General features: G+C 77.1%; 1 protein-coding gene across 1 annotated transcript in view; it reads right to left on the minus strand.

The window, feature by feature from the left end:
- Nucleotides 1-19,266, minus strand: part of ITGA2B (integrin subunit alpha 2b) — a gene marked incomplete at its 5' end in the record, with an annotated part of 80,456 nt that overhangs the window by 42,541 nt on the left and 18,649 nt on the right. Inside the window, 8 exons of the mRNA XM_084615661.1 lie at nucleotides 13,541-13,666; nucleotides 14,440-14,591; nucleotides 15,402-15,457; nucleotides 15,612-15,710; nucleotides 16,116-16,161; nucleotides 17,147-17,320; nucleotides 17,879-18,090; nucleotides 19,011-19,063. Coding sequence (XP_084471787.1) covers nucleotides 13,541-13,666; nucleotides 14,440-14,591; nucleotides 15,402-15,457; nucleotides 15,612-15,710; nucleotides 16,116-16,161; nucleotides 17,147-17,320; nucleotides 17,879-18,090; nucleotides 19,011-19,063 — 918 coding nt within the window. The remainder of the gene's footprint in view (nucleotides 1-13,540; nucleotides 13,667-14,439; nucleotides 14,592-15,401; nucleotides 15,458-15,611; nucleotides 15,711-16,115; nucleotides 16,162-17,146; nucleotides 17,321-17,878; nucleotides 18,091-19,010; nucleotides 19,064-19,266) is intronic.

A 19,266-nucleotide genomic window follows, 5' to 3' on the forward strand; every position in this document is an offset into this window, starting at 1 on the left:
GCGATGGGGCAGGGGCTGTGGGTCGGGGCTGAGGGGGCGATGGGCTGGCAGGGGCTGTGGGTCGGGGCTGAGGGGGCACTGGGCTGGCAGGGGCTGTGGGTCGGGGCTGAGGGGGCGCTGGGCTGGCAGGGGCTGTGGGTCGGGGCTGAGGGGGCGCTGGGCTGGCAGGGGCTGTGGGTCGGGGCTGAGGGGGCGCTGGGCTGGCGATGGGGCAGGGGCTGTGGGTCGGGGCTGAGGGGGCGCTGGGCTGGCGATGGGGCAGGGGCTGTGGGTCGGGGCTGAGGGGGCGCTGGGCTGGCAGGGGCTGTGGGTCGGGGCTGAGGGGGCGCTGTGCTGGCAGGGGCTGTGGGTCCGGGCTGAGGGGGCGCTGGGCTGGCGATGGGGCAGGGGCTGTGGGTCGGGGCTGAGGGGGCGCTGGGCTGGCAGGGGCTGTGGGTCGGGGCTGAGGGGGCGATGGGCTGGCAGGGGCTGTGGGTCGGGGCTGAGGGGGCGATGGGCTGGCAGGGGCTGTGGGTCGGGGCTGAGGGGGCGCTGGGCTGGCGATGGGGCAGGGGTGTGGGTCGGGGCTGAGGGGGCGCTGGGCTGGCAGGGGCTGTGGGTCGGGGCTGAGGGGGCACTGGGCTGGCAGGGGCTGTGGGTCGGGGCTGAGGGGGCGCTGGGCTGGCAGGGGCTGTGGGTCCGGACTGAGGGGGCGCTGGGCTGGCAGGGGCTGTGGGTCGGGGCTGAGGGGGCGCTGGGCTGGCGATGGGGCAGGGGCTGTGGGTCGGGGCTGAGGGGGCGATGGGCCTGGCAGGGGCTGTGGGTCGCGGCTGAGGGGGCGCTGGGCCTGGCAGGGGCTGTGGGTCGCGGCTGAGGGGGCGCTGGGCTGGCAGGGGCTGTGGGTCCGGGCTGAGGGGGCGCTGGGCTGGCGATGGGGCAGGGGCTGTGGGTCGGGGCTGAGGGGGCGATGGGCTGGCAGGGGCTGTGGGTCGGGGCTGAGGCGGCGCTGGGCCTGGCAGGGGCTGTGGGTCGGGGCTGAGGGGGCACTGGGCTGGCAGGGGCTGTGGGTCGGGGCTGAGGGGGCGCTGGGCTGGCGATGGGGAAGGGGCTGTGGGTCGGGGCTGAGGGGGCGATGGGCTGGCAGGGGCTGTGGGTCGGGGCTGAGGGGGCGCTGGGCTGGCAGGGGCTGTGGGTCGGGGCTGAGGGGGCGCTGGGCCTGGCAGGGGCTGTGGGTCGGGGCTGAGGGGGCGCTGGGCCTGGCAGGGGCTGTGGGTCGGCTCTGAGGGGGCGCTGGGCTGGCGATGGGGCAGGGGCTGTGGGTCGGGGCTGAGGGGGCGATGGGCTGGCAGGGGCTGTGGGTCGGGGCTGAGGGGGCGCTGGGCTGGCGATGGGGCAGGGGCTGTGGGTCGGGGCTGAGGGGGCGATGGGCTGGCAGGGGCTGTGGGTCGGGGCTGAGGGGGCGCTGGGCTGGCAGGGGCTGTGGGTCGGGGCTGAGGGGGCGCTGGGCCTGGCAGGCGCTGTAGGTCGGGGCTGAGGGGGCACTGGGCTGGCAGGGGCTGTGGGTCGGGGCTGAGGGGGCGCTGGGCCTGGCAGGGGCTGTGGGTCGGGGCTGAGGGGGTGCTGGGCCTGGCAGGCGCTGTGGGTCGGAGCTGAGGGGGCACTGGGCTGGCAGGGGCTGTGGGTCGGGGCTGAGGGGGCACTGGGCTGGCAGGGGCTGTGGGTCGGGGCTGAGGGGGCGCTGGGCCTGGCAGGGGCTGTGGGTCAGGGCTGAGGGGGCGCTGGGCCTGGCAGGGGCTGTGGGTCGGGGCTGAGGGGGCGCTGGGCCTGGCAGGCGCTGTGGGTCGGGGCTGAGGGGGCACTGGGCTGGCAGGGGCTGTGGGTCGGGGCTGAGGGGGCGCTGGGCCTGGCAGGGGCTGTGGGTCGGGGCTGAGGGGGCACTGGGCTGGCAGGGGCTGTGGGTCGGGGCTGAGGGGGCACTGGGCTGGCAGGGGCTGTGGGTCGGGGCTGAGGGGGCGCTGGGCCTGGCAGGGGCTGTGGGTCGGGGCTGAGGGGGCGCTGGGCTGGCAGGGGCTGTGGGTCGGGGCTGAGGGGGCGCTGGGCTGGCGATGGGGCAGGGGCTGTGGGTCGGGGCTGAGGGGGCGCTGGGCTGGCAGGGGCTGTGGGTCGGGGCTGAGGGGGCGCTGGGCCTGGCAGGGGCTGTGGGTCGGGGCTGAGGGGGCGCTGGGCTGGCAGGGGCTGTGGGTCGGGGCTGAGGGGGCGCTGGGCTGGCAGGGGCTGTGGGTCAGGGCTGAGGGGGCGCTGGGCTGGCAGGGGCTGTGGGTCGGGGCTGAGGGGGCGCTGGGCTGGCGATGGGGCAGGGGCTGTGGGTCGGGGCTGAGGGGGCACTGGGCTGGCAGGGGCTGTGGGTCGGGGCTGAGGGGGCGCTGGGCTGGCAGGGGCTGTGGGTCGGGGCTGAGGGGGCGCTGGGCCTGGCAGGCGCTGTGGGTCGGGGCTGAGGGGGCGCTGGGCTGGCAGGGGCTGTGGGTCGGGGCTGAGGGGGCGCTGGGCTGGCAGGGGCTGTGGGTCGGGGCTGAGGGGGCGCTGGGCCTGGCAGGCGCTGTGGGTCGGGGCTGAGGGGGCGCTGGGCTGGCAGGGGCTGTGGGTCGGGGCTGAGGGGGCGCTGGGCCTGGCAGGGGCTGTGGGTCGGGGCTGAGGGGGCGCTGGGCTGGCAGGGGCTGTGGGTCGGGGCTGAGGGGGCGCTGGGCTGGCAGGGGCTCTGGGTCGGGGCTGAGGGGGCGCTGGGCTGGCGATGGGGCAGGGGCTGTGGGTCGGGGCTGAGGGGGCGCTGGGCTGGCGATGGGGCAGGGGCTGTGGGTCGGGGCTGAGGGGGCGCTGGGCTGGCAGGGGCTGTGGGTCGGGGCTGAGGGGGCGCTGGGCCTGGCAGGGGCTGTGAGTCGGGGCTGAGGGGGCGCTGGGCCTGGCAGGGGCTGTGGGTCGGGGCTGAGGGGGCGCTGGGCTGGCAGGGGCTGTGGGTCGGGGCTGAGGGGGCGCTGGGCCTGGCAGGCGCTGTGGGTCGGGGCTGAGGGGGCGCTGGGCCTGGCAGGCGCTGTGGGTCGGGGCTGAGGGGGCGCTGGGCTGGCAGGGGCTGTGGGTCGGGGCTGAGGGGGCGCTGGGCTGGCAGGGGCTGTGGGTCGGGGCTGAGGGGGCGCTGGGCTGGCAGGGGCTGTGGGTCGGGGCTGAGGGGGCGCTGGGCCTGGCAGGGGCTGTGGGTCGGGGCTGAGGGGGCGCTGGGCCTGGCAGGGGCTGTGGGTCGGGGCTGAGGGGGCGCTGGGCTGGCAGGGGCTGTGGGTCGGGGCTGAGGGGGCGCTGGGCTGGCAGGGGCTGTGGGTCGGGGCTGAGGGGGCGCTGGGCCTGGCAGGGGCTGTGGGTCGGGGCTGAGGGGGCGCTGGGCCTGGCAGGGGCTGTGGGTCGGGGCTGAGGGGGCGCTGGGCTGGCAGGGGCTGTGGGTCGGGGCTGAGGGGGCGCTGGGCCTGGCAGGGGCTGTGGGTCGGGGCTGAGGGGGCGCTGGGCTGGCAGGGGCTGTGGGTCGGGGCTGAGGGGGCGCTGGGCTGGCAGGCGCTGTGGGTCGGGGCTGAGGGGGCGCTGGGCTGGCAGGGGCTGTGGGTCGGGGCTGAGGGGGCGCTGGGCCTGGCAGGCGCTGTGGGTCGGGGCTGAGGGGGCGCTGGGCCTGGCAGGCGCTGTGGGTCGGGGCTGAGGGGGCGCTGGGCCTGGCAGGCGCTGTGGGTCGGGGCTGAGGGGGCACTGGGCTGGCAGGGGCTGTGGGTCGGGGCTGAGGGGGCGCTGGGCCTGGCAGGCGCTGTGGGTCGGGGCTGAGGGGGCGCTGGGCCTGGCAGGCGCTGTGGGTCGGGGCTGAGGGGGCACTGGGCTGGCAGGGGCTGTGGGTCGGGGCTGAGGGGGCGCTGGGCCTGGCAGGGGCTGTGGGTCGGGGCTGAGGGGGCACTGGGCTGGCAGGGGCTGTGGGTCGGGGCTGAGGGGGCGCTGGGCCTGGCAGGGGCTGTGGGTCGGGGCTGAGGGGGCGCTGGGCCTGGCAGGGGCTGTGGGTCGGGGCTGAGGGGGCGCTGGGCCTGGCAGGGGCTGTGGGTCGGGGCTGAGGGGGCGCTGGGCCTGGCAGGGGCTGTGGGTCGGGGCTGAGGGGGCGCTGGGCCTGGCAGGCGCTGTGGGTCGGGGCTGAGGGGGCGCTGGGCCTGGCAGGCGCTGTGGGTCGGGGCTGAGGGGGCGCTGGGCCTGGCAGGCGCTGTGGGTCGGGGCTGAGGGGGCGCTGGGCTGGCAGGGGCTGTGGGTCGGGGCTGAGGGGGCGCTGGGCCTGGCAGGCGCTGTGGGTCGGGGCTGAGGGGGCGCTGGGCTGGCAGGGGCTGTGGGTCGGGGCTGAGGGGGCGCTGGGCCTGGCAGGGGCTGTGGGTCGGGGCTGAGGGGGCGCTGGGCTGGCGATGGGGCAGGGGCTGTGGGTCGGGGCTGAGGGGGCGCTGGGCCTGGCAGGGGCTGTGGGTCGGGGCTGAGGGGGCGCTGGGCTGGCAGGGGCTGTGGGTCGGGGCTGAGGGGGCGCTGGGCCTGGCAGGCGCTGTGGGTCGGGGCTGAGGGGGCGCTGGGCTGGCAGGGGCTGTGGGTCGGGGCTGAGGGGGCGCTGGGCTGGCAGGGGCTGTGGGTCGGGGCTGAGGGGGCGCTGGGCCTGGCAGGGGCTGTGGGTCGGGGCTGAGGGGGCGCTGGGCCTGGCAGGGGCTGTGGGTCGGGGCTGAGGGGGCGCTGGGCCTGGCAGGGGCTGTGGGTCGGGGCTGAGGGGGCGCTGGGCCTGGCAGGCGCTGTGGGTCGGGGCTGAGGGGGCGCTGGGCCTGGCAGGCGCTGTGGGTCGGGGCTGAGGGGGCGCTGGGCCTGGCAGGCGCTGTGGGTCGGGGCTGAGGGGGCGCTGGGCTGGCAGGGGCTGTGGGTCGGGGCTGAGGGGGCGCTGGGCCTGGCAGGCGCTGTGGGTCGGGGCTGAGGGGGCGCTGGGCTGGCAGGGGCTGTGGGTCGGGGCTGAGGGGGCGCTGGGCCTGGCAGGGGCTGTGGGTCGGGGCTGAGGGGGCGCTGGGCTGGCGATGGGGCAGGGGCTGTGGGTCGGGGCTGAGGGGGCGCTGGGCCTGGCAGGGGCTGTGGGTCGGGGCTGAGGGGGCGCTGGGCTGGCAGGGGCTGTGGGTCGGGGCTGAGGGGGCGCTGGGCCTGGCAGGCGCTGTGGGTCGGGGCTGAGGGGGCGCTGGGCTGGCAGGGGCTGTGGGTCGGGGCTGAGGGGGCGCTGGGCTGGCAGGGGCTGTGGGTCGGGGCTGAGGGGGCGCTGGGCTGGCAGGGGCTGTGGGTCGGGGCTGAGGGGGCGCTGGGCCTGGCAGGCGCTGTGGGTCGGGGCTGAGGGGGCGCTGGGCTGGCAGGGGCTGTGGGTCGGGGCTGAGGGGGCGATGGGCTGGCAGGGGCTGTGGGTCGGGGCTGAGGGGGCGCTGGGCCTGGCAGGGGCTGTGGGTCGGGGCTGAGGGGGCGCTGGGCTGGCAGGGGCTGTGGGTCGGGGCTGAGGGGGCGCTGGGCCTGGCAGGCGCTGTGGGTCGGGGCTGAGGGGGCGCTGGGCCTGGCAGGCGCTGTGGGTCGGGGCTGAGGGGGCACTGGGCTGGCAGGGGCTGTGGGTCGGGGCTGAGGGGGCGCTGGGCCTGGCAGGCGCTGTGGGTCGGGGCTGAGGGGGCGCTGGGCCTGGCAGGCGCTGTGGGTCGGGGCTGAGGGGGCGCTGGGCTGGCAGGGGCTGTGGGTCGGGGCTGAGGGGGCGCTGGGCCTGGCAGGGGCTGTGGGTCGGGGCTGAGGGGGCACTGGGCTGGCAGGGGCTGTGGGTCGGGGCTGAGGGGGCGCTGGGCCTGGCAGGGGCTTTGGGTCGGGGCTGAGGGGGCGCTGGGCCTGGCAGGGGCTGTGGGTCGGGGCTGAGGGGGCGCTGGGCCTGGCAGGGGCTGTGGGTCGGGGCTGAGGGGGCGCTGGGCCTGGCAGGGGCTGTGGGTCGGGGCTGAGGGGGCGCTGGGCCTGGCAGGCGCTGTGGGTCGGGGCTGAGGGGGCGCTGGGCCTGGCAGGCGCTGTGGGTCGGGGCTGAGGGGGCGCTGGGCCTGGCAGGGGCTGTGGGTCGGGGCTGAGGGGGCGCTGGGCTGGCGATGGGGCAGGGGCTGTGGGTCGGGGCTGAGGGGGCGCTGGGCCTGGCAGGGGCTGTGGGTCGGGGCTGAGGGGGCGCTGGGCTGGCAGGGGCTGTGGGTCGGGGCTGAGGGGGCGCTGGGCCTGGCAGGCGCTGTGGGTCGGGGCTGAGGGGGCGCTGGGCTGGCAGGGGCTGTGGGTCGGGGCTGAGGGGGCGCTGGGCTGGCAGGGGCTGTGGGTCGGGGCTGAGGGGGCGCTGGGCTGGCAGGGGCTGTGGGTCGGGGCTGAGGGGGCGCTGGGCTGGCAGGGGCTGTGGGTCGGGGCTGAGGGGGCGCTGGGCCTGGCAGGCGCTGTGGGTCGGGGCTGAGGGGGCGCTGGGCTGGCAGGGGCTGTGGGTCGGGGCTGAGGGGGCGCTGGGCTGGCAGGGGCTGTGGGTCGGGGCTGAGGGGGCGCTGGGCTGGCGATGGGGCAGGGGCTGTGGGTCGGGGCTGAGGGGGCGCTGGGCTGGCAGGGGCTGTGGGTCGGGGCTGAGGGGGCGCTGGGCCTGGCAGGGGCTGTGGGTCGGGGCTGAGGGGGCGCTGGGCTGGCAGGGGCTGTGGGTCGGGGCTGAGGGGGCGCTGGGCTGGCGATGGGGCAGGGGCTGTGGGTCGGGGCTGAGGGGGCGCTGGGCTGGCAGGGGCTGTGGGTCGGGGCTGAGGGGGCGCTGGGCTGGCAGGCGCTGTGGGTCGGGGCTGAGGGGGCGCTGGGCCTGGCAGGGGCTGTGGGTCGGGGCTGAGGGGGCGCTGGGCTGGCAGGGGCTGTGGGTCGGGGCTGAGGGGGCGCTGGGCTGGCAGGGGCTGTGGGTCGGGGCTGAGGGGGCGCTGGGCCTGGCAGGGGCTGTGGGTCGGGGCTGAGGGGGCGCTGGGCCTGGCAGGGGCTGTGGGTCGGGGCTGAGGGGGCGCTGGGCCTGGCAGGGGCTGTGGGTCGGGGCTGAGGGGGCGCTGGGCCTGGCAGGGGCTGTGGGTCGGGGCTGAGGGGGCGCTGGGCCTGGCAGGGGCTGTGGGTCGGGGCTGAGGGGGCGCTGGGCTGGCAGGGGCTGTGGGTCGGGGCTGAGGGGGCGCTGGGCTGGCAGGGGCTGTGGGTCGGGGCTGAGGGGGCGCTGGGCTGGCAGGGGCTGTGGGTCGGGGCTGAGGGGGCGCTGGGCCTGGCAGGGGCTGTGGGTCGGGGCTGAGGGGGCGCTGGGCTGGCAGGGGCTGTGGGTCGGGGCTGAGGGGGCGCTGGGCCTGGCAGGGGCTGTGGGTCGGGGCTGAGGGGGCGCTGGGCCTGGCAGGGGCTGTGGGTCGGGGCTGAGGGGGCGCTGGGCTGGCAGGGGCTGTGGGTCGGGGCTGAGGGGGCGCTGGGCTGGCAGGAGCTGTGGGTCGGGGCTGAGGGGGCGCTGGGCCTGGCAGGGGCTGTGGGTCGGGGCTGAGGGGGCGCTGGGCCTGGCAGGGGCTGTGGGTCGGGGCTGAGGGGGCGCTGGGCTGGCAGGCGCTGTGGGTCGGGGCTGAGGGGGCGCTGGGCTGGCAGGGGCTGTGGGTCGGGGCTGAGGGGGCGCTGGGCTGGCAGGCGCTGTGGGTCGGGGCTGAGGGGGCGCTGGGCCTGGCAGGGGCTGTGGGTCGGGGCTGAGGGGGCGCTGGGCTGGCAGGGGCTGTGGGTCGGGGCTGAGGGGGCGCTGGGCCTGGCAGGGGCTGTGGGTCGGGGCTGAGGGGGCGCTGGGCTGGCAGGGGCTGTGGGTCGGGGCTGAGGGGGCGCTGGGCCTGGCAGGCGCTGTGGGTCGGGGCTGAGGGGGCGCTGGGCTGGCAGGCGCTGTGGGTCGGGGCTGAGGGGGCGCTGGGCCTGGCAGGGGCTGTGGGTCGGGGCTGAGGGGGCGCTGGGCCTGGCAGGGGCTGTGGGTCGGGGCTGAGGGGGCGCTGGGCTGGCAGGCGCTGTGGGTCGGGGCTGAGGGGGCGCTGGGCCTGGCAGGGGCTGTGGGTCGGGGCTGAGGGGGCGCTGGGCTGGCAGGGGCTGTGGGTCGGGGCTGAGGGGGCGCTGGGCTGGCAGGGGCTGTGGGTCGGGGCTGAGGGGGCGCTGGGCCTGGCAGGGGCTGTGGGTCGGGGCTGAGGGGGCGCTGGGCTGGCAGGGGCTGTGGGTCGGGGCTGAGGGGGCGCTGGGCTGGCAGGGGCTGTGGGTCGGGGCTGAGGGGGCGCTGGGCTGGCAGGGGCTGTGGGTCGGGGCTGAGGGGGCGCTGGGCCTGGCAGGGGCTGTGGGTCGGGGCTGAGGGGGCGCTGGGCCTGGCAGGCGCTGTGGGTCGGGGCTGAGGGGGCGCTGGGCCTGGCAGGGGCTGTGGGTCGGGGCTGAGGGGGCGCTGGGCCTGGCAGGGGCTGTGGGTCGGTGCTGAGGGGGCGCTGGGCTGGCAGGCGCTGTGGGTCGGGGCTGAGGGGGCGCTGGGCTGGCAGGGGCTGTGGGTCGGGGCTGAGGGGGCGCTGGGCTGGCAGGGGCTGTGGGTCGGGGCTGAGGGGGCGCTGGGCCTGGCAGGGGCTGTGGGTCGGGGCTGAGGGGGCGCTGGGCTGGCAGGGGCTGTGGGTCGGGGCTGAGGGGGCGCTGGGCTGGCAGGGGCTGTGGGTCGGGGCTGAGGGGGCGCTGGGCTGGCAGGGACTGTGGGTCGGGGCTGAGGGGGCGCTGGGCCTGGCAGGGGCTGTGGGTCGGGGCTGAGGGGGCGCTGGGCTGGCAGGGGCTGTGGGTCGGGGCTGAGGGGGCGCTGGGCTGGCAGGGGCTGTGGGTCGGGGCTGAGGGGGCGCTGGGCTGGCAGGGGCTGTGGGTCGGGGCTGAGGGGGCGCTGGGCTGGCAGGGGCTGTGGGTCGGGGCTGAGGGGGCGCTGGGCTGGCAGGGGCTGTGGGTCGGGGCTGAGGGGGCGCTGGGCTGGCAGGGGCTGTGGGTCGGGGCTGAGGGGGCGCTGGGCTGGCAGGGGCTGTGGGTCGGGGCTGAGGGGGCGCTGGGCCTGGCAGGCGCTGTGGGTCGGGGCTGAGGGGGCGCTGGGCTGGCAGGCGCTGTGGGTCGGGGCTGAGGGGGCGCTGGGCCTGGCAGGGGCTGTGGGTCGGGGCTGAGGGGGCGCTGGGCCTGGCAGGGGCTGTGGGTCGGGGCTGAGGGGGCACTGGGCTGGCAGGGGCTGTGGGTCGGGGCTGAGGGGGCGCTGGGCCTGGCAGGCGCTGTGGGTCGGGGCTGAGGGGGCGCTGGGCCTGGCAGGCGCTGTGGGTCGGGGCTGAGGGGGCGCTGGGCTGGCAGGGGCTGTGGGTCGGGGCTGAGGGGGCGCTGGGCTGGCAGGCGCTGTGGGTCGGGGCTGAGGGGGCGCTGGGCCTGGCAGGGGCTGTGGGTCGGGGCTGAGGGGGCGCTGGGCTGGCAGGGGCTGTGGGTCGGGGCTGAGGGGGCGCTGGGCTGGCAGGGGCTGTGGGTCGGGGCTGAGGGGGCGCTGGGCCTGGCAGGGGCTGTGGGTCGGGGCTGAGGGGGCGCTGGGCTGGCAGGGGCTGTGGGTCGGGGCTGAGGGGGCGCTGGGCTGGCAGGGGCTGTGGGTCGGGGCTGAGGGGGCGCTGGGCTGGCAGGGGCTGTGGGTCGGGGCTGAGGGGGCGCTGGGCCTGGCAGGGGCTGTGGGTCGGGGCTGAGGGGGCGCTGGGCCTGGCAGGCGCTGTGGGTCGGGGCTGAGGGGGCGCTGGGCCTGGCAGGGGCTGTGGGTCGGGGCTGAGGGGGCGCTGGGCCTGGCAGGGGCTGTGGGTCGGTGCTGAGGGGGCGCTGGGCTGGCAGGCGCTGTGGGTCGGGGCTGAGGGGGCGCTGGGCTGGCAGGGGCTGTGGGTCGGGGCTGAGGGGGCGCTGGGCTGGCAGGGGCTGTGGGTCGGGGCTGAGGGGGCGCTGGGCCTGGCAGGGGCTGTGGGTCGGGGCTGAGGGGGCGCTGGGCTGGCAGGGGCTGTGGGTCGGGGCTGAGGGGGCGCTGGGCTGGCAGGGGCTGTGGGTCGGGGCTGAGGGGGCGCTGGGCTGGCAGGCGCTGTGGGTCGGGGCTGAGGGGGCGCTGGGCCTGGCAGGCGCTGTGGGTCGGGGCTAAGGGGGCGCTGGGCCTGGCAGGGGCTGTGGGTCGGGGCTGAGGGGGCGCTGGGCTGGCAGGCGCTGTGGGTCGGGGCTGAGGGGGCGCTGGGCCTGGCAGGGGCTGTGGGTCGGGGCTGAGGGGGCGCTGGGCCTGGCAGGGGCTGTGGGTCGGGGCTGAGGGGGCGCTGGGCCTGGCAGGGGCTGTGGGTCGGGGCTGAGGGGGCGCTGGGCTGGCAGGGGCTGTGGGTCGGGGCTGAGGGGGCGCTGGGCCTGGCAGGGGCTGTGGGTCGGGGCTGAGGGGGCGCTGGGCTGGCAGGGGCTGTGGGTCGGGGCTGAGGGGGCGCTGGGCCTGGCAGGCGCTGTGGGTCGGGGCTGAGGGGGCGCTGGGCTGGCAGGCGCTGTGGGTCGGGGCTGAGGGGGCGCTGGGCCTGGCAGGGGCTGTGGGTCGGGGCTGAGGGGGCGCTGGGCCTGGCAGGGGCTGTGGGTCGGGGCTGAGGGGGCGCTGGGCTGGCAGGGGCTGTGGGTCGGGGCTGAGGGGGCGCTGGGCCTGGCAGGCGCTGTGGGTCGGGGCTGAGGGGGCGCTGGGCCTGGCAGGCGCTGTGGGTCGGGGCTGAGGGGGCGCTGGGCTGGCAGGCGCTGTGGGTCGGGGCTGAGGGGGCGCTGGGCCTGGCAGGGGCTGTGGGTCGGGGCTGAGGGGGCGCTGGGCTGGCAGGCGCTGTGGGTCGGGGCTGAGGGGGCGCTGGGCCTGGCAGGGGCTGTGGGTCGGGGCTGAGGGGGCGCTGGGCTGGCAGGGGCTGTGGGTCGGGGCTGTGGGTCGGGGCTGGGCTGGCAGGCGCTGTGGGTCGGGGCTGAGGGGGCGCTGGGCCTGGCAGGGGCTGTGGGTCGGGGCTGAGGGGCGGGGCTGGGGGCGCTGGGCCTGGCAGGGGCTGTGGGTCGGGGCTGAGGGGGCGCTGGGCCTGGCAGGGGCTGTGGGTCGGGGCTGAGGGGGCGCTGGGCTGGCAGGGGCTGTGGGTCGGGGCTGAGGGGGCGCTGGGCCTGGCAGGGGCTGTGGGTCGGGGCTGAGGGGGCGCTGGGCTGGCAGGCGCTGTGGGTCGGGGCTGAGGGGGCGCTGGGCTGGCAGGGGCTGTGGGTCGGGGCTGAGGGGGCGCTGGGCTGGCAGGGACTGTGGGTCGGGGCTGAGGGGGCGCTGGGCCTGGCAGGGGCTGTGGGTCGGGGCTGAGGGGGCGCTGGGCTGGCAGGGGCTGTGGGTCGGGGCTGAGGGGGCGCTGGGCTGGCAGGGGCTGTGGGTCGGGGCTGAGGGGGCGCTGGGCTGGCAGGGGCTGTGGGTCGGGGCTGAGGGGGCGCTGGGCCTGGCAGGGGCTGTGGGTCGGGGCTGAGGGGGCGCTGGGCTGGCAGGGGCTGTGGGTCGGGGCTGAGGGGGCGCTGGGCCTGGCAGGCGCTGTGGGTCGGGGCTGAGGGGGCGCTGGGCCTGGCAGGGGCTGTGGGTCGGGGCTGAGGGGGCGCTGGGCTGGCAGGCGCTGTGGGTCGGGGCTGAGGGGGCGCTGGGCTGGCAGGGGCTGTGGGTCGGGGCTGAGGGGGCGCTGGGCCTGGCAGGGGCTGTGGGTCGGGGCTGAGGGGGCGCTGGGCCGGCAGGGGCTGTGGGTCGGGGCTGAGGGGGCGCTGGGCCGGCAGGGGCTGTGGGTCGGGGCTGAGGGGGCGCTGGGCCGGCAGGGGCTGTGGGTCGGGGCTGAGGGGGCGCTGGGCCGGCAGGGGCTGTGGGTCGGGGCTGAGGGGGCGCTGGGCCTGGCAGGCGCTGTGGGTCGGGGCTGAGGGGGCGCTGGGCTGGCAGGGGCTGTGGGTCGGGGCTGAGGGGGCGCTGGGCTGGCAGGCGCTGTGGGTCGGGGCTGAGGGGGCGCTGGGCTGGCAGGGGCTGTGGGTCGGGGCTGAGGGGGCGCTGGGCCTGGCAGGGGCTGTGGGTCGGGGCTGAGGGGGCACTGGGCTGGCAGGGGCTGTGGGTCGGGGCTGAGGGGGCGCTGGGCCTGGCAGGGGCTGTGGGTCGGGGCTGAGGGGGCGCTGGGCCTGGCAGGGGCTGTGGGTCGGGGCTGAGGGGGCGCTGGGCTGGCAGGCGCTGTGGGTCGGGGCTGAGGGGGCGCTGGGCCTGGCAGGGGCTGTGGGTCGGGGCTGAGGGGGCGCTGGGCTGGCAGGCGCTGTGGGTCGGGGCTGAGGGGGCGCTGGGCTGGCAGGCGCTGTGGGTCGGGGCTGAGGGGGCGCTGGGCCTGGCAGGGGCTGTGGGTCGGGGCTGAGGGGGCGCTGGGCCGGCAGGCGCTGTGGGTCGGGGCTGAGGGGGCGCTGGGCCTGGCAGGGGCTGTGGGTCGGGGCTGAGGGGGCGCTGGGCTGGCAGGCGCTGTGGGTCGGGGCTGAGGGGGCGCTGGGCTGGCAGGGGCTGTGGGTCGGGGCTGAGGGGGCGCTGGGCCTGGCAGGGGCTGTGGGTCGGGGCTGAGGGGGCGCTGGGCCTGGCAGGGGCTGTGGGTCGGGGCTGAGGGGGCGCTGGGCCTGGCAGGGGCTGTGGGTCGGGGCTGAGGGGGCGCTGGGCTGGCAGGCGCTGTGGGTCGGGGCTGAGGGGGCGCTGGGCTGGCAGGGGCTGTGGGTCGGGGCTGAGGGGGCGCTGGGCCTGGCAGGCGCTGTGGGTCGGGGCTGAGGGGGCGCTGGGCCTGGCAGGGGCTGTGGGTCGGGGCTGAGGGGGCGCTGGGCCTGGCAGGGGCTGTGGGTCGGGGCTGAGGGGGCGCTGGGCCTGGCAGGGGCTGTGGGTCGGGGCTGAGGGGGCGCTGGGCTGGCAGGGGCTGTGGGTCGGGGCTGAGGGGGCGCTGGGCCGGCAGGGGCTGTGGGTCGGGGCTGAGGGGGCGCTGGGCTGGCAGGGGCTGTGGGTCGGGGCTGAGGGGGCGCTGGGCCTGGCAGGGGCTGTGGGTCGGGGCTGAGGGGGCGCTGGGCTGGCAGGGGCTGTGGGTCGGGGCTGAGGGGGCGCTGGGCTGGCAGGGGCTGTGGGTCGGGGCTGAGGGGGCGCTGGGCCTGGCAGGGGCTGTGGGTCGGGGCTGAGGGGGCGCTGGGCCGGCAGGGGCTGTGGGTCGGGGCTGAGGGGGCGCTGGGCCTGGCAGGGGCTGTGGGTCGGGGCTGAGGGGGCGCTGGGCCTGGCAGGGGCTGTGGGTCGGGGCTGAGGGGACGCTGGGCCTGGCAGGGGCTGTGGGTCGGGGCTGAGGGGGCGCTGGGCCGGCAGGGGCTGTGGGTCGGGGCTGAGGGGGCGCTGGGCTGGCAGGCGCTGTGGGTCGGGGCTGAGGGGGCCCTGGGCCTGGCACACCTGCTCCTGCACCACCGTCTGCCCGCGGAGCACCAGCCCCAGCTCCTCGGTGCCCGGCCCAGCTGCCAGGGTCAGCGTCAGGCTCACCACGATGGGGCTCAGCTTGTCCTTGAAATCAGCCTCGTCCTGGGGTGGAGGGGAGAGGAGAGATGGGGCAGGTGACCCCCCTCCCCGCAGGCCTCAGCCCGGGCGCACCGTGAACCCTTCCCGCTCGGACCGACTGGCGGCTGCCCGGGTCTAGCCTGAGCCCGCAGGACAGAGACGCGACCGAAGCGGAATCTTTGGTAACACTGCTGGCTCCGCTACGCGTTCCTCGGTTTCCCCTGGGGGCTGCGGGGTGCCTGGGGGGAGCAGGCGCTCGGAGCAGGCCGACATAGGGAGCGTCACCCCGCCCAGCTGGAGCGAAGAGGCGCTGAGGAGCTGGCTGAAACCACCCGGGGGTCAGAGCGCCAGCAGGCCGTGGGGCAGGGCCCGGGCCAGGGCTGGAGCTGGAGCCATGGGGCCGGGTGTGGAGGTCAGAGCTGGAGCCCACCAAGGGGTCACTGCAGCCTGCCTGGTGCCGTGCTCCGGGACGACCCACCCAGCCGAGGCTCTAACCCCAGCTCTGAGCCCCGGCCCTGGGGCGTCCCATCACCCCGATGGGCCCGTAACCCCCGCTGGGGTGCGCTGGCCCCAGGAGCCCGGCTCAGCCGGACCCGCAAGCACAACTCAGGGCTGCCGGAGCTGGGCCCAGGGGCTCAGTGGCCACGGCGGAGCGGGAGCGGGGGCTGGCCCTGACGGTGGCTTGCGTGAGACCTGGGCCGTGCCCCTGAGAGGGATCAGCCAGGAACTGCCCTGGGGCGCCCGCAGGGACCCCGGCTACGGAGCAGCCCCCGCCCTGAGCCCCCCGCGCCCCGTACCCGCAGGTGGGCTGTGAGGTTCTGGCAGGTGAATGGTGCCTCCCTCGACAGCTGCAGCTCCAGGCTCCGGCCCGCCTGGCGCGTCTGCAGCTCCCAGACCCTTCGCCCCAACTTCGGCTTCAGCCGGTCCAGCTGCAGGTCGGCGGCCAGCCCTGGGGAGCAGAGGGTCGGGGAGGAGGGGCCAGCAGGGGAGGGGGGCTGCCGTGCCCCTTGTCACCAGGCTCCCAGCCCCAGGGCCTTTGCTAGCCTCTGGCCCCCGGCCCCGCAACGCCCCCGGCCCCGCCGCCCCTCTGGCCCCCGGCCCCACCACACCCCTGGCCCCCGGCCCCACTGCCTCCTGGCCCCCGGCCACGCCACACCCCTGCCCCGCCACACCCCTGGCCCCCGGCCCCACCACACCCCTGGCCCCCGGCCCCACTGCCTCCTGGCCCCTGGCCACGCCACACCCCTGCCCCGCCACACCCCTGGCCCCCGGCCCCACTGCCTCCTGGCCCCCAGCCACGCCACACCCCTGGCCCCCGGCCCCACCACACCCCTGCCCCACCACACCCATGGCCCCCGGCCCCACTGCCTCCTGGCCCCCGGCCACGCCACACCCCTGGCCCCCGGCCCCACCACACCCCTGGCCCCTGGCCCCACCAGCCCCCTAGCACCCGGCCCCGCTGCCTCCTGCCACACCTCTGGCCCCTGGCCCCCGGCCCCACCGGCCCCGTAGCACCCGGCCCCGCTGCCTCCTGCCACACCCCTGCCCCGCCACACCCCTGGCCCCCGGCCCCACCACACCCATGGCCCCCGGCCCCACTGCCTCCTGGCCCCCGGCCACGCCACACCCCTGGCCCCCGGCCCCACCGGCCCCCTAGCACCCGGCCCCGCTGCCTCCTGCCACACCCCTGCCCCGCCACACCCCTGGCCCCCGCTGGGCCCCAGCCCCACCGCCCCCTGGCTTCCCCACTGGCACTCACTGATTCTCTCTGGGAGGCTCTTCCCCGAGACGCCCACGCACAGCCGGATGGGGAAGCTGCCGGGGAACGACACAGGCTGGTGAGGGCTTTGCCAGGCATTGGTGTGGGAGGGGCCCGGGGGCAGAGCCAGCAACTCCCAGGCCCTCAGCGCCCCCCCCGCCCAGCCCTGCGCCTGCCCTGAACACGGCCCCCCATGCCCCCTTTGCTCACCAGCTGACAGGGGTCCCGAAGACGTTGCAGGTCTTCTCCTCGGGGTTCAGCACATCTGGCACTAACAGCTGGCTACTGGCCACCACCACGGGCTGGGCTCTGCGGGCACCACCAAGCCAGTCAAACCCGGGGGAATGGCGCTGGCTTTGTAATGCCGGGGCTGGCAGTGAGGGGCAACGCCAGCCCCGGGGTAAGAGCGAGGCCCAGCCCAGCTGCGAGAAGCAATAGCCCCAGGGCCGGAAGCCTGGCCCGTCAGAGAAGCTCTGTTATCCCCAAGGCAAGGGCAGCTGACAGGGAGGAGGGGCTGGGTCTGTGCTGGGCACCACGTTACTGACCCTGCCCAGCCCTAGCCAGGGCTTCGGGCCCCGACCCTGGGGGCAGCAGCTCCTACGGACTTCAGTGCTGCTGGCTCTGGGTGCAGCTCGTGGGCACAGGGACGCAGCCCGGGAGTCGCGGCCCCTGGGGACTCACCCACCCCCTGTCCAGCCAGCCCTGGGCACTCACCTGTACGCGGCCACCTTGCTGGCGCCGAACGCCCCGACCAGCACATCTGGGGGCACAAGCCAAGGGTCACACTGGGCTGCATGGGGCGGGCACAGGATCCTGCCAGCTCGGCCGTCTGGCAAAGCTGCCAGCAGGAGCCAGGGCAGGGAGCCAGCGCTCCAGCCAGCCCAGGGGACACCTCCTGCAGGGTCCAGAGCGTCCCACCTTGCTAGGGAAGGGTGGTCAGCATTCCCCAGGGTCCAGCACCCAGCATGGGGTGACCCAGGGGAAGCAGGCAGCGTCTGGCACGGGAGGGGGGCCCAGGGGGCAGCGCCTGGCATGGGAGGGGGGTCCAGGGGGCAGCACCCAGCACGGGAGGGGGGCCCAGGGGCAGCGCCTGGCACAGGAGGGGGGCCCAGGGGGCAGCACCCGGCACGGGAGGGGGTCCCAGGGGCAGAGCCCGGCATGAGAGGGGGGCCCAGGGGGCAGCACCCGGCACGGGAGGGGGGCCCAGGGGGCAGCGCCTGGCACGGGAGGGGGGCCCAGGGGCAGAGCCCAGCATGGGAGGGGGGCCCAGGGAGCAGCGCATGGCACGGGAGGGGGGCCCAGGGGCAGCGCCTGGCACAGGAGGGGGGCCCAGGGGCAGAGCCTGGCACGGGAGGGGGTCCCAGGGGCAGAGCCTGGCATGGGAGGGGAGCCCAGGGAGTAGCGCCCGGGACAGGAGGAGGGCCCAGGGGCAACGGCTGGCAAGGGAGGGGGGCCCAGGGGTCAGCGCCTGGCACAAGAGGGGGGCCCAGGGGCAGCGCCCAGCATGAGAGGGGGGCCCAGGGGCAGAGCCTGGCACGGGAGGGGGGGCCCAGGGAGCAGCGCCCGGGACGGGAGCGGGGGCTCAGGGGCAAGGCAGGGAGATGGAGGCCAAGCCTTCTTCCCCACATGCTCATCTCCCTCCCCGAAGCGTCCGGGCCATGGGTGCTGCCCAGCTCCAGGCCTGTGACCCTGGCGGGCCGGGGGTGGCACAGGCCGGAGCCGGGGGGCTGTGAGGGCGGCTGTACCTGGGTACCCGTTGGCGTCGATGTCGGTGGTGCCACGCACGGAGAAGCCGAAGGCGGCACGGCCGGGGAAGGGGCTCTCCAGGACCTGCGAGGCCGGCGTCCGGAGCCCCTCGCTGTGCCCGCTGAAGATGAGCACACGGCCACTCCCGGCGAACGGAGCCCCCACCGCCACGTCTGAGGGGACAGGACCGCAGGGCCCACAAGCCGGGCCCCGGCCAGAGCAGCTGAGCCCCGGGCACCAGTCGCTCCTCACCCCCAGGGTCAGGATCCCACCCACTGAGGCAGTGACCGGCCCCAGGCATCACACACCGACCAGAAGGGGACCCAGAGCGGGTTCTATCCGCGGCTTGGGGAGGGGAGGGGGTCCAGTGGATTAGAGCAGGGGGCTGGGAGCCAGGACGCCTGGGTTCGATCTCTGGCTCTGGGGGAGGAGTTGGGACTAGTGGTTAGAGCTGGGGGTGGGGGCTGAGAGTCAGGACTGTTCCTAGCTCTGCTACTGTGTGTGGCTGGGCTGCCCAGACACCTCCTCAGGGTGTCCCACCGGGTCCCGGCACTCAGTCTTGTGCTGATTGGCACCCCAGGTGCCCTGCCCCAGACCCCGCCAGTCTCGTATCCCATGGGGGGTCTCTGTGCCAACCCAAAGCCCCCCCCACCCAGAGCCACCAGGAGCAGCTTCCTCGCCAGCAGCACTAGTGGGCTGGCACCCGGGGCTGCGGCCCGGCTGGGCGTTACCGACGTAGCCGTCCTGGTCCAGGTCCCCCACAGGAGCGATGGCTGTGCCGAAGCGGCCGTAGACCTCGGTGCCGGTCAGGGTCTGCCAGGGGATCCGGTAGGCGTGGGGGCCCCGGCGCTGCGTGTACAGGTAGACACGCCCCACCTCGTAGAGCTTGCGGTCGGAGCGGCGCTCCATGTAGAGGGGCGCCCCCACCAACACGTCGTCCTTCCTGGGGGCAAAGGGGGCAGGTGGCAGGGGGAGGAGCTCTGGGCTCCCCTCCCCGCCAGGCCGCAGGGGCCGACGGGCCGAAAGGATGATCCCATGGCCTGGGGGTGCAGCTAGCCGGGATGGGGGCAGCCCCCCGGGGGGTGGGAGGTGTAGCACCCGCTGCTGGAGGGATGCATCGGGCCATTGGGGCTCACACGAGTCGGTGCTCCTGGACACAGACACCCCCTGAGCTCTGTCCGTCCGCCCGTCCGGCCTCAGTCCCCTCAGGGCCCAGGCTCCCTCCCGGGCTGAGCTGGGCCTTGTGCTGGGGGCTGGGGTTACCCCTCGACTCAGTTTTGCCCCGGAGGGAGCTGGGGCGGCTCTGCCCACTCCTGCCTCCTGCTCCTGCTTGCCGGGCACCAGGCTCTGCCAGGAGCAGTGCAGGCTGGTGGGCACCAGATGGCAGCAGAAGCCAACGTGGGGGGATGAGGGGAGACCAACCAGGCCGGCTGGGGGGCCCGGAGCACAGGCCCTGCTGGCGGCCGGGGGCAGGACTCAGCCCTTCTGCCCCTCCTCAGGGCACCGCGACTGCCCCATGGATTCACCAGCTGCACAGTCCATGGCCAGCACGTCACCAGGGCCCCGGCAGAGGGGACCCTGGAGCTCCTAGCCGGGCCCCCGGCCCTTGGTGCTGAAGACACGAGGCCGGAGGGGGCTCTGGCCCCACAGGGCTGTGCCACAGGCCAGGGCAAAGCGGAGCACAGAGGCTCCTGGGGGTGATGGAGCCCAGCAGCCCCGGCCCGGCTCTCCCCTGCCCTGCCAGCGCCCAGGATGGGAGGGCTGAGTGAACGGCCGTGCCCCCCCCAGGCAGTGGTTGGGGGCAGACATGGGCACTTGGTCTCAGCGCCCTGGCTGCCAAGCGAGCGCCAGCCTCCTCCTTACCCATCGCCATTCACATCAGCAACAGCCACCGTGTGACCAAAGTATGACGCCACCTGGAAGACACGGGGGCGGGTGGGGGCGTAGAACTGATCAATGAAATTGTTTTTAATTGTTCACTTTATTAATATAACTTCATAAGCAAAGTTTTACGAATGAAACAACATTCATTCATAAAACCGGCTACCCCAATAACTGGCTAATTGAGTTTCACAATCCAATTGCTGCTTAAATCTCTGAAACTTGCACGGCCTCAACA

Source organism: Lepidochelys olivacea (assembly GCF_965140295.1).
Source record: "Lepidochelys olivacea isolate rLepOli2 genome assembly, chromosome: 27".
Classification (NCBI taxonomy): Eukaryota; Metazoa; Chordata; order Testudines; family Cheloniidae; genus Lepidochelys; species Lepidochelys olivacea.